General features: G+C 48.1%; 1 protein-coding gene across 1 annotated transcript; it reads right to left on the bottom strand.

Annotated features, from left to right (window-relative positions):
* Positions 1 to 1,302: 1,302 nt before the first annotated feature.
* On the bottom strand, positions 1,303 to 13,013 carry WDR93 (WD repeat domain 93). Its single transcript, XM_026856478.1, is given in 16 exon segments — positions 1,303 to 1,830; positions 2,974 to 3,154; positions 3,281 to 3,437; positions 4,179 to 4,239; positions 4,940 to 5,156; positions 5,691 to 5,819; positions 6,135 to 6,221; positions 6,663 to 6,733; positions 6,907 to 7,090; positions 7,687 to 7,774; positions 8,655 to 8,693; positions 9,249 to 9,376; positions 10,227 to 10,305; positions 10,534 to 10,598; positions 11,257 to 11,452; positions 12,223 to 13,013. Coding segments are annotated over 16 exon segments (2,064 nt in total). The 5' UTR covers positions 12,487 to 13,013; the 3' UTR covers positions 1,303 to 1,712.
* Positions 13,014 to 13,033: the final 20 nt, after the last annotated feature.

Genomic DNA, 13,033 nt, shown 5'->3' with positions numbered 1-13,033 from the left:
CAAATAGGAAGGTTTAATTCAAATAACTTGTCTTTCTCCAGAGCAAAACCAGGCGTCTGAGACTGAAACAAGTGGAATGCTCCTACCTCCACAATAGACTGGGTGACTTTCTTTCCAGAGGATAAACTGAGACCTCTCATCAAAACTCAGTCCAAAACAAGACAACTTACTCTGAAAAACTGAAATGGGATCTTGGCGTAGGAGTGTCTACATAGCTCAGTTTGTGCTGAATCCCTGACACCTTGCATTGATGCTTTGCTGAACCTCTGTGGGAGTCACTAGAGGGAGACCTGGAAAAAATACAGCTCACCCATGCACACAGATTGGAGTGGTTGCTGACAGATTTGTCAGATTCTTTGTGGGCTAGGCAGTCATCCTGGAAGCACGATCAGCTGTAAAAAGACTGAGACTTTCTCGTGGGGTTTACGCTTTAGAAGGAATATGTTTGCTGTGCTTGAGAATGGGTATTTTGGGTCACCTCCCCCAAAGCAGGTTCCAGAGGACCCTTGACTGCCTGAAGCGTAACAAAGATGCCAGTGAAAAGTGCAGGTAGGCTGTCAGCCCGCAACCAGATGCTGCCAGTCTCCCACAGGACTACAGATCTGAAAATACTGACAAGTGAAAGACTTGGGAGCCTGCATACTTTTTTGCCCCATCTGTCGAGTATACAAGGCAAGCTACTAACTTAATACACTTCTAGAGTAAGAAACAAACACATGGATGCTTGGCCTTGCATTGTCCCTGAGAGTTCCTTGTCCTGTGTTGCCTGTAGAACAGATGCTCCAGGTTTTTATGGCCTTTGACCAATATGCTGGCCATGTTCCCAGCCTGTCTTTGGCTCAGCACAGCCCTGACTTCTCTGAACCCTCCAGCTTCTGTCCTGCTCCTCAGTGACATTAATTCTTGGTTCTAACACCAGTTCTAGCCTGACCTTAACCCAGAGAACTTGTCTGCACATTCCCAGGCAGCAATTTCTAAGCAGTCTTATCCCAAACCTGCCTCCTTTGAAGTCAAAATAAACAACTAGACTGAGGAACAGCCTAGGTCAGGCCTGACACACTCTGTAGCATCACTGCTGCTTGGCACTGCCATGCCCTGGGGGATGCCAACTCCATGGCTGATTTGCTGCCTGGTTTGAAAAGACCAGGACTCTTGCTCAGCACAAGGATGGTGCTGCCTGCCCATCTGGGTCAGAGCAAAAGATGAGACACATTGGTGAGCCCCAGCAACAGAAGGACAGAACATCAGAGTCTGATAAAATGCCAGTCCTATGAAAAGCAAGAAAGTTTTACTGGAGAAAAGGCTTTATTAAGGAGGGACATTGTATCATACCATACTGCTCTCATGCTCCAGGTCTCAGGGAAGACTCAGAGATCCAGCACAAATACTTCTGAGCCACAGGGGTGTTGGGCCTGCCACCTTGAAGAGAGGTCTTTCCTACCTCATGACTCTTCCATCAGTAATGTTGGTCTCTGATGAGGAGGTGCTGAGCCCTGCTGGAACAGGCTGAGGGTTAGATAAGGAGAGAGGCAGGGCACAGATCCTTGTGGCTGAGCAGTGGCAGGCAAGCAGCTATTTTGGATGACAAATTGCCCCAGGCTGGAAAGCAGCAGGACAGATTTGAATAGAGTTGCTGTCAAAATTATCAGTGCGGATCATGGGTCTGCAGGACTGTGATAGTGCAGAGCCTGGCCCTCAGGATGCAAGGCTGACTATGGCTTCTTCTGCCCCTCCACTTTCTGTGTCTCCTCGTCCATGGCAGCTGCTTGTGCCCGCAGCCGACTCCAGTACTCAGGCAACTGGTCCCTGAGTCCCAGCAGGCTCTGCTGCCTAACGAGGGAAGAAAAGGGTGGTTAAAGCAGTTCCTGTCATTCCCCCAGTGCTGAGCCTAGTTCCCCCAGGGGTCCCTGGGGCTCACTACAAATTAAACAGTTCAGACTTCTTGTGTCCAAAAGACCTCAGTGATTCCCTCATGCCACTCAGCACTCAAATTTACTGCTCTTGACAGCAATGACCTCCATATTTCTCTTTGCCTGTTAGCCTCTGTAGACACAGGTCTCACTGCAGTTGTATTTGCTCTGCTCTGGCTTCACCTTCCAGGGAGGAAGATATCCCTAGAGGTGATGTGTCCCCAGTTTTTCTGGTATAAGGTGGATAAGAGTCTCCTCTCCAGCTTTATGAGAAGGAGGAACAGAACTGGTGGGACAGAACTTTTCTGCACTTAACTAGCCAGACAACACCACAGGATTCACCCTGGAGACAAGGAATTAGGGAGGGCTACCAGGTGATATGTGCTGTGAGGTCACACCTGCACCCAACTGTTCCATTTCAAATTGGAGAATTAAGGCACAGTGAAAAGAACAAACAGAATATCATTGACACGCATCTGGCTCCAGCTTCCCAGAGAGTAATTCAAGGAAAAGGACACCCAATAAGAGATGTCACATTGCCATCTAGTGACGGCATGATCTCAATGCATCAGCTAAACTGCAACCTCGGCCTGAGGGTGCCTGGGACCTTCTCAAACCAGGAAATCTCCAAGACATATCCACATAAACATCAAACGAACCTAGGAATGGAGGGGAGGAGCAAGGTGCAAAGAGATCCCAGCTCTGCCTGGCTATGGGGTCAAAAGGAAGACGCAGACATTTAAGTGAGGATCCTATTTCCTGACAAGCTTGCACAGAAGCACATTAGAACGAGCAAGCCCTCTCTACCTGGAATGACAAGCCTGCACCAGGCATCCTGACTTACAGCTGTTAAGTTGTTCTAAGAAGGACAGAGGGAGAGGAGGAAGGGTTCTGCATGGCTGGAATACAGCTACCTGATCATCAAACTTACACAGACATAAATCTGTCACAGCACACAGAAGAACCCAGAAGTTCCAGGGTGAGACCTCGCATGGACCTGAGCAACACCACAGTTTACAATAATGCAAGTGCACTTACCTATCAGGCAGAAGGAGAACTTTACCTATCACGTAAGAAAATATTACATCTCTCAATCCACCGCAGGTTCTGCAAGGATTTGAGAGGCAAATCTGGTTCCTTTGGGAAAGCCTCCTCGAGTGGGTAGGAGCTGAAGTCAAAAAGGAAGATGGTGCTGTGACTGGCTCTGCTTTCTGCCAACATATCTGCCTGCTGCTGCTTATCTCCTAGACAGAAACAAGAACAGTGAGCTACTGCATCAGGAGTCATCCAGTAAGAACTATCATGGATCAGTGCACAGCCGAATGCACCCAGTGACCATGTATCTAAAACCAGTTCAGTGTGCTACTCACCTCGAAGCAGCAAGCACCAGTTCACACTATCCACTGTGAATACTGGCTGCCAGGGGCATGCTACAGCATGAGAAGGTGGAATACTGAAGCAGTAAACAATGTGCGATGTGGCAGTGTTCATCAGGGACACTGTGCCATCCCAGGAGAAGACCAGGGCCTGAAACAGCAAGTGGACACTTAGAAATAGATGTAAAAGAAGTGAAAAGCATTTCCTGGAAAGGACGTGGACATTCAGGACTTCACATCCCCAACTATGATGCTGTTTTCTTTGCCTTCCCAGTAGTGGCAGGGCCACAGCAATCCAATAACAGGCTGCGCAGGGAACTTGGACTGGAATTGTTGCAGGGTAGGATTGGAAAAGGGCAGCAGGGCAGGTTAGAAATGAACTAGATCCAGCCTTCTGCACGGCTGGCTCCGGGGAGCAGCTTTTAGTCCTTTTCTCCCCGTGCCTGAAAATTTTCTGAGGCCACTTGAAAGGTCTGGCTGGACTTGTGCTTGTAACTTCTCCTCATCATGATGCCCTCTCATGTTTGACCCTGATGCCTGAAACTTCATGGCTGAACCTTCTCATCTTTGCAGTTGGGCCCGTCCATGTGCAGAGAGCCTCCAGCTCCTCCCACTTCAGTGGTCAATTAGAGGACATAGGTGCAAGGGGATACTGAGTAAGATCATGGAAGATAAATCTTTTGAGAGTGACCAGCTACATATAGACCTGGAACTGGTGCAGGAAGTCCCCATGCTAAAAATAGTTGGAGGCTAGCAAAGGCTGTGAGGGCAGTACCATATCTGATTGCCATGTTCTTTATCTTCTAGGTACCTGGTTACTGGAAACAGGGTCTTAGGCCAGATGGACTTGTGTTCTCACCCAGTTCTTAAGAGAGATGGCAGTAATACTCACTGCACTGGGGGATGCCAGGATAGGCACCACCATGCTGACAGCAAGATTTGGATCTTCAGGCCTGTAAAACAGACTCGGGCTTATGCCAGTGTTTCATTTACCTGGCACATACTGAGAGACTGTGAAAATCACAATGGCAGTTTGTGCCACATGGGCTGGCATAAAGTTCCAGCCAAGCCCCTTCCCTATGGAGAAAAAGCTTGCCTTCTCCTGGGCAGGAATCCCAAGGCCCATCCCTGTGCAAACCTGCCTAGGAACTACGTTAGAGATACAAATCCCCTGCCTGCCATGAAACCATAACCTTCAGAGCAGCAACTTCCCCAAAGTTGACCCTTCTCCTCAAACCAAGGGAATAAGTGAACATAAAGTTGACAGAAAGATGGCAAGAAATCCTTATTCTGATTTCTAGGGGGAAGTTATTCAGGCAAGGGCAGAAGACAGAAGAAAAAATTCCCATGGGTACCTGGCAGAGACCCATCTAGTTGAGCATCAGCCCTGGAGCAGTGCTACAAGCACTTGTGTTCTGGTGCACAGAAGAAGCCAGAAACATCCCTAATTCTGGCATAACCACTGGATTTTAGTCCTGGAACTGACTCCTAGCAAAACCACACTTGCTGCTGACAGCAGCATAGCAGAGCTATCTGGGTAAAAGCAGTAGAAAGTTCTCTACTCCACAGATATCTGGGGCTCCCTGCTGGACCTCACCACTATACCACACGGTTTTCTTGGGCTGGAGTGAGGTTTCTCAGAGTCTACCTCACCTGTCTGCCAGGAGGGTGATGCTGGACTTCCCAGCCCTGGGTGCTTTCACCAAATAGAAAGAGCTGTCTGTGCACAGCACTAGAAGCTGCACGATGGGACAGGCAGGATCTGCACCAGGACTAAGTGTCTCATCACTGGCAGCTGCAGAACTGCGCAGGCAGTGGACGCTACGGATGAGACGTTCCTCTAGAATGGCAGTCACAGACAGTGGGTATCCTGGGGAAACGGGGCAAAGGAAAAAAAAAAAAAGAGAGACGATAGCAGTTCAGGAAGAAAAAGGAACTTTATCCAAGGAAATCTTAGCTTGGACTGTGGCCTGCTCAGAGGCAGCAACCACGAGAACAGTCCTGATGGCAGAAGAGATTCTTCTTGCCAGGAGAATCCCTGCACCACGGCAGGATGACACTAGCACTGATGGCAGCCTGGACTGCGATGCCACAACAGAGGCAAAGCAGTGACTGTCACTGTCTCACAGCCTGAGGGGAAGATGGTCATCAGTCCTCACCGCCGCAGCTCACAGCTCCTGCATTGCCCTGGATGGGAGTGGCTCTGCAAGGGCTGGGGCAGTCACCCTGCACTGGCAACTTCTGGCCAAGCATCCAATGAACAAGTCAGTCCCATCTGTTTTCAGATTTGCTTGTAAACTCCCTGCCAGTCCCTTGTTCATACCAAGCCAGAGCTTCAGACTCCTAGGAAGGGAGCAATTTATCCACAGTGATCCCAATACACCGTCCCAAAGGGCAAGCTCACCTAGGTGTTTATCCCAAATAGTTATTGTTGCATCTTCACATGCCAGAGCGAGGTACCTGGAGCAGGAACTGATGGCCGAGCATGCAATTGGAGCTGCACATGGCCACACATCAGGCTTCAGATCAGAGTCTAAACAGAAGGATATGAAGAGAGACAACTGTATGAAGGTGCAGAGAATTCCTTCTCACAAAGCTAGCATCCAGCTTCCCAGTAAAACATGCACCATTTTGCAGCCTCCTGCCAGAGTGGCTTCACTAAAATACTGCCAGCCTGTGCAACATGGAGCCCCACAATCCAAATGCCAGCCTGACCCACAAGATACGAACCATCTCTCCTCCCCATTCCTCTTTTCCCTGTATCATGATCTAGCTAAATGTCTGGCCACTGATTACTCCCACTCCCCACAAAGTGCTCTCTCTGCTAGAGAAAGCAAGACTTTCTTACCCACTTTCTCCTCGAGTGGATGGTTAAGTAAGTACAAGCAGAGACTGTGGCTTCCATCCCAGTACACGCTGATGCCAGCTGGAACATTTGGTACAGAGAAGGGGACAACAAAAGGGTGGAGACTGGGAACAAAGAAAGGGACAATCCAGGACACCAAAATACCATTAGAAATCTCTCATTAGAGCTCTCATGGTTCCCCTGACAGGATTTATAAAAACTCTGGTCATATAGAAACTAAACCAGAACAAACTCTCCCTTTGTTTGTTATTTTTACCTTGACTATGTACGCCCTCATCGTTTTGGGTGGTTTGGGGGGTGGGAGTGGTTAACTATGGAGCTAAGTTTATTTGACTCCATGCCCGGTAAGTGACTTAAAAGTCTTAGGGCTGACGTTTTTATCCAGGCTTATGTACTTGGTGATGAAATGTATATAGTGAAGCCAAGCCAGAGCCATTGAGCTTTAAGTGGAGTTCAATGTCATGCAACAACATGCTTCATTAGTTAACAGCTTTTTGCCCATTTGGATACCTGGATGTACTTTGATTTCAGGTCCCACCTGTAGGATCCGGCTAGGCAGGAGAAAATGAAAAGTAGCATGTCTGAAAAAAAAGGAATAAATATATGTAAAAGAAAGGCTTTGATAGGCAGCACTGCAACAAGACCTGGAATGGCTCTAGCCCCCTGCCCTGAAGCCTTGAGATGAAGGAGGCAAAGGTCAGACAGAGGCTTCCATTTACACTTGAAAAGTGCCCTGCTTGGTGCTTCCACTCAACTGGGGATGTCTTCCTTACTCTCTCTCTCACCCTCAGCCTCCAGATACTCCCGATAAGTGCTGCGGAATATTGCTTCCTGCTGCTCCCACTGGAAGTCCTTGATTAGGTGATTGTACCCCAGGCCAAGCATGCTGCCATCATCCACTTTCTTCAAGGCATCCAAAGGGCTTTTAAAACTACTGCCTGCCTTGGGAACACAAAGGGAAAACGCAGTCCTGCAGGAGCAGACACCACGGAGTGCTGGAGGTCCTTTGACCACTGGCATTGTCTTGAAGAGGGACACACTGCCTCTTCTGTGGGACTTTGCATATTATTAGCCCATTTTCCAGTATTTGAAGGCAGGGACTAAGGCAGAGTCATCTGAGGACCCAGCTCACCTTGCCTTTCTGTGACATTCTCCCTGACAGTGTCCCAGCATAAGCTCTGCCCCCTCCTCATCCTCAGAATTTTCCTATGAATCCAGGACTCAGAATGAAGAACTAGGGAAGCTCTCAGGTTGCTAGGGTCTAGGAAACAACCTCCTACCTCTCCAGTGACAATGAAGCTGGGGGTGTATGACACCCACTTCGAGACACACTGAAGTAGTTTGTGCTAACAAAGGTGACATGTGAGATGGTCACTTAAGAAGCAACTCCCACTACAGGATTACAAAGACAGGTCAGAAAGGGACCAGGGAGCAAGATACTGAAACTTTCTGACCTGTTCTGTAGCCATAAGGGCCATGATTCCTTTACCATCTGAAGGAGGCTGCAGGTTGCAAGTACAGAATCAGTCCTGACCTGTAATGGGTTTTGGTGGCTTCACTTTCAGCAGCAGCACTGGGAGACTCAGCTTTGCATCATCTTTGTTTGAAGACACAGGAGATTCCTGCAACAGAAGAATGTCAACCTCAGAGCTATGTTGTGCCCTGCAATGCAAGTTTTCACCTGTTCATGGGAATTAAATGCTTCCTAAAAGTGTATGCAAAGCTTGGCTGATGCTGCCTAGGAGATACTGGGTTTAGGTTCATTTATCAAGTCAAAACACAAAAGCTTCAGGGAGGTCACTACTTTCTCAACATTACAAAGGACGTCATGCCCAAACACCTCCTGGTTTTGTACCCTAAGTAACCTCCACTTCTCATCTTACTAATCTCTGAATTACTCTTATTGCAGCACAGGTCTGGATGGGGCACAGCAAGGCTCAGAAAAAAAGAAACAAAAACAAAACAAAGAAGCAGGACTAAAGGTTGCAGAGTGCTGCTGAATACAAGAACTGGATTCTACTTCAGGGAACCCGGGACTGCTTGGCTAGGAATAGAAAATCCTAACAGGGGACCAACACTGGTGTGTCCCCACCGCCACCCCACCTCACACACATTGACACTAGGCTACTCAGAAAAGGTCTGACTAAATATTCAACCATGTCTGAGAAGGAAGAGACAGGAACTTGGGTAGTTTACATGGAACCAGCAAAAAGGGAATGGCTGGGTGTTTGCTTTTGGCTTGGCTATATTAAAGGGGATGTTTGCCCGGAAGACAGGGCTGAAGCAGCTCTCTCTTAATTTGCCAGGAAAGTCTGTGCTGAAGAAAGAGGGAAAAGTTCTGAGTCAGGTACCACAGGGAGTTAGCTGGTGGTGCTGGGCAGGCAGTGCCTGTGTTGAGAGGTGAAATCTAGCAGGGTGAAAGCGATGCAGGAGAGGGTTAAGCACTGACTCAGAATTTAAAATGCCCCATAACACCTCAGGACATTCATTGAGGCCAGTTACCATTTCTGAAGAACAATCTTTACGCAGTTCCATGCTTTTCTGCTAAAGAACCAGAGGTGACAGTGGTGAGTGCCAACAGGCAGAGACTCTGACCTGCTTGGGCAGGTTCAGCCATGACCCCACCAGGCTCCTGCTGTAGATAGCCTAAAATATGAACCCTGGTTCAGGACCAGACTCCCAAGTGGTGGTTATCAGGCCCGAGTGCCACTCCTTCACCTTCCCCCAGTAACAGAAGGGGGAAGCCCTGTGGGAATAGCCTTGCATAGGGCCTCCTCAGATGGGGCAATGCTTCTGGGAAAAGAGCTGCCAATTTCAGGGAGGGACAGCAGGAATGCTAGCCCTGGGACCAAGGGAACCTCATTGGAAAGCCTGTCTTGGAAGAATAAACATGTCCCAATAACAAAAAGGCCTTGTGAAATGTGGGATGGGCAGTTGTAGCAACTGTAGAGACATATACTTCATCCCCCTGGGCTGACAGACTTGTTCAGCCTGTATCTTGCTGTCACTGTCTGCAGGAGCAAGGCTTGGGGAAAAACCTGTAGGCAAAAGGGTATAAGAAAAAATAGAACAGTGGGAAATGGAACTATTTTGTACCACAGATGTCCAGCTTGATCTCCTCTCCCTGCAAGCCAGCCCTGCTGCAGCTCCTGGGTTCTTTTCCATCTCCTTCAGCCAGGAATCCTTAGGCAATCAGTAGATCTGCAGCCAAGCTTCTGTGCTATCTGCATTGGGAAACCATGTTGAGCAATTGAAAATGAGGAGAAAAGGTTTTTCAAGCAAGCAGTCTCTGTTATCTGATACCCTTAAAACAAGATTTGGATAGTTTTTGAAATATAAACCCCCTGTGAACTCCATGCCGACCTCCTCTCTTACCACTTAAGGCTTGATTCAGACTGGCAGCTCAGCCTCCAGCTCAAGTCCTCAAGGTCCAACATCCACCAAACAAATTCCATGAAGCAACTCAGCCAAAGAAGTTGACCTGTAGCCTCTTAGGTAAAGTAGAAGGTGAGACATGGTCTCACACTGGTTCTCTGTGGATGCTATGTATCTCATTCTCAGCATGCATACAGGCAGGTTACACCAAACAGGGGTTCAGAAAACCTGTTAGCAGCAAACAGGTTGACAAAGGCAGCTGCCATGTAGCAAAAAAAAATGTTGTATTTTGTGGTGGTCTTTTCAAAGACTGTCTCTGTGTTGTCTGGCTTCTGTCTGCAGAGAAAATTCTTCTAGGTGTATATATTTCTAGTGTAACAGTGAGCCATAGCAAACCAGAGGAAGAACTAAGTTTGATACTTCTGGAGAAGAGCTAGAACCTGCTTTCACAGAGCCTTCCGGGAGCTGGGAACTGCACTGACCAGCCCCGGACAGCTCACTTCTGGGATCAGTCCTGATCCACACCAGGTCTTTTGGAGAGGACAGAGAGTGGCGGGAGCATCTCCCTAAACTGCAGGAGGGACTGGAAGGATGAGGTACAGGATCCCTGTGAAGCCAGAACATTTTGAAAGCATTGTTGCTGGCCCCTCTGCTAGAACACAACAGATGTTACCCAACACAGCCTGTCCCTACACTTGCCTTGCAGCAGGACTCCTGCATAATCAGCTCCTGGGGACAGCACCAGCTCCACACAAGTACTTCGCTTGCTGATATCCTCCTGCCAAAGAAAACCGGGCTGGCATCAAAGCAAGATCACCGATTCAGAGAGCTCTGTGGCCTTACACAGTTCTCAAGAGGGTGAAGGCCAGACAGATTGTTGGAAGAACAGGAATAAATATGGAGTGCTGCTGCCCGTGACAGAAATTCCCGAGGGCAATTAGTACTCCTCATGATCAATTAGTTACCAGCCTTTTCCCACCGTCTACAAAATTAACTCAGTACTTACCACTTCATTTAGGATTTTAATCAGTAGCAAGCTTTCCTTGTGAAAGCAGAAGAGCCAGACCAGGCCTGGAATAGAAATACAAAATTAATATTAGGAGAAGGAAAAAAAGTGAACAGGTAGTAGCCATGCTCCTGGGAGATGGCTGTTACAACAGGTACAGGAGAGTGAACGGGACTACATTTTTCCTGGGCTCATGGAAGAATATCCCACTGCTTCCAGGACTAAACCTTCCCTGGCTTCCTTATGTCAGCACCAGCAAACACTCAAGTGTACATAGAGATGGATAAACCAGTTTGAAAAGTAATCCCGCCAGAATTGATAGGCTTCAAATAAATCAACAAACGAACCTATTTACCACAGAGCTGTGCAATTACAGGTGCTGAAACAAAGCACAGGCAGAAGGTCATACCTAGCAATGGTTCCTTCTGCCTGGTCCAAGGTGGTCCTAAAATTTACTGCACTTCACTCTCAGCTCTGCACCTGCCTCGTCTGCTCCAGAGAGGACACCAAACCCACACCCGCTACTAATCACAAGGCCCTAGAACCATTCTGTCACCCTACAACCTGTTATCTAATGCTCTCTCTGCAAGGCTTTCTAGGAAACCTGCCAACCATTCCAACATTCCTCCTGATTTAGCACTCCTCCATAATGCAGCTGCCAACTCTTCAGCTCCAGAGCACAGCCATCCCCAGCTACGTCAAGGAAATCCATGTCACACTAACCCATTTCATCCACAGCAAGCAGGACGTGGCACTCATTCCCTAAATCTGAAGCACGGATGGCACAAATCTCTGTCTTGACTGCATCCCAAGCACAGACCTCCTTACAGTCAGACACCTTGAAGGCAGCCAGACCCACGGACAGACCGACAAAGACATCATTTCCAGACACTGCAAGGCAATTGGCTCTTCCAGTTACCTACCAAGAAAGGGAAAAGATGAGTGTACCCCAACACTTCCCCAGTAGAGAACACATCAGCCATACTTGTGATATGCTCCTAGACTGTCACCAACAGAAAATGCTGATTTATTCTAGAAGGAAAAAACTTTTGCATGAGTTTTCATCAGAAGAGGAGGGGAGGGGCTGTTATCTCTGTCACAGAGATTGTTCTGTGTTGGAGATGAAAAAGTTTGCTCACACCTTTCCCCTTCCGATACCCAGAAAGAAGGAGATTTAAAGGCCAAGAACTCAGTAGCACTCAGCCCTCCCGCTGCTAACACAGAGCTGTGGTGAGATGCTGAGCTCCTCCGGGCAATTGCAGAACACCAGTGGACCAGAGTATCCCCCAGGATATTTCCATGTAAGGATGGGGAAGGCAGCGCTGCCCTTCTGCTCACAACATTCCCATTAAGGTACTCACCATAATACAGAGCTGAGTTTGCCCATTTATATGCTACTGACTAATTACTTTGTCCTCAGCAAACAAGGGTGGAGCCAGCCTGAGAGACAGAAGGTAAATTTAGGGATGTTTAATATCTGCTGCTCTCTTTTCAGAAAGGTGTGATAGACCGGTGGGAAGCAGAACCTGTCAGACAAGCTTAGAATCTGCAGCCTTTTGAAGTGAGTCAGTGAGGTGGTAGATTCTGAGGAAGGTGATGAACAGAAAAATGTAAAATCAATTGAATAGATATTCTCTAGAAAACCTGCTATGGTGATTCAGGCTCTCTCTGCTGTGAGGGACTCTGTACCTGAAATTCAGCTGTAGGAAAGCATTTTGCAGGCTGGACCTTTAGCTTTTGCGCTTCTTGGAGCATTTCCTTTCTTTCAATGATTTCCATAGCATTCTCAAAAACCAGCATAACCAGTTTGTTGATCATCCTGAAGGGCTGAGGCAACACATCACGCTTTCGATCGGGATCCTGCAGGAAGAAATCTTCCTCGTCTTCCTTTAGCCAGTCCTTTTCAGATGGTGGAGGAATCTCCAGGGGATGTTTCCGGATACATGCAGCCATGGTTCTGCCCTTCCAAATGCAAAACACACCACAGATGCAGGAATCACAGTAGATGCAGAACGAAGAATCGTGCAGTATCTACTTTCATGAGGTAATGGGGAAAAAGAAAAAGATGATTAACGATGTCTAGGAGGGAAGGGGTGTTCTTTTCAGTGCAGGTAGCCGGAGCAACCCTGTTCTATATAGCTCATTTCTATTTGCTGCATGGCCTCTGTTACTCAGGGGTTTTGTCCTGCTCTGGGAATATCAACCAGACAGGCATCTGTCGGTTACCTACAGAGAAAGCTTTGGCATGAGTTTGTATAAGAATTATGACAAAGCGTTCAAAAACATTAGCTTGTTCTTCGCTAAAGACTTATAAAACCCCAAGACTTAATTTGGAAAGCGGGTGATTTCACTGGAAGTTACAGAATTCTTTTCCAAGCCACCAGGTGCTTTCTGAGCTTCCCCCTCTGCGGCGGGGCCGGGGCCGCCCAGGTCCAAGCCGGGCTCACGGCGGCCCCACCTCCGCCGCCGTCACCCCACTGAGCGGCCTAACCTCGGGCCG

Source organism: Athene cunicularia (genome assembly GCF_003259725.1).
Source record: "Athene cunicularia isolate RWA chromosome 10 unlocalized genomic scaffold, athCun1 chr10_part1, whole genome shotgun sequence".
Lineage (NCBI taxonomy): Eukaryota > Metazoa > Chordata > Aves > Strigiformes > Strigidae > Athene > Athene cunicularia.
This window is presented reverse-complemented; position numbering and strand designations above follow the sequence as displayed.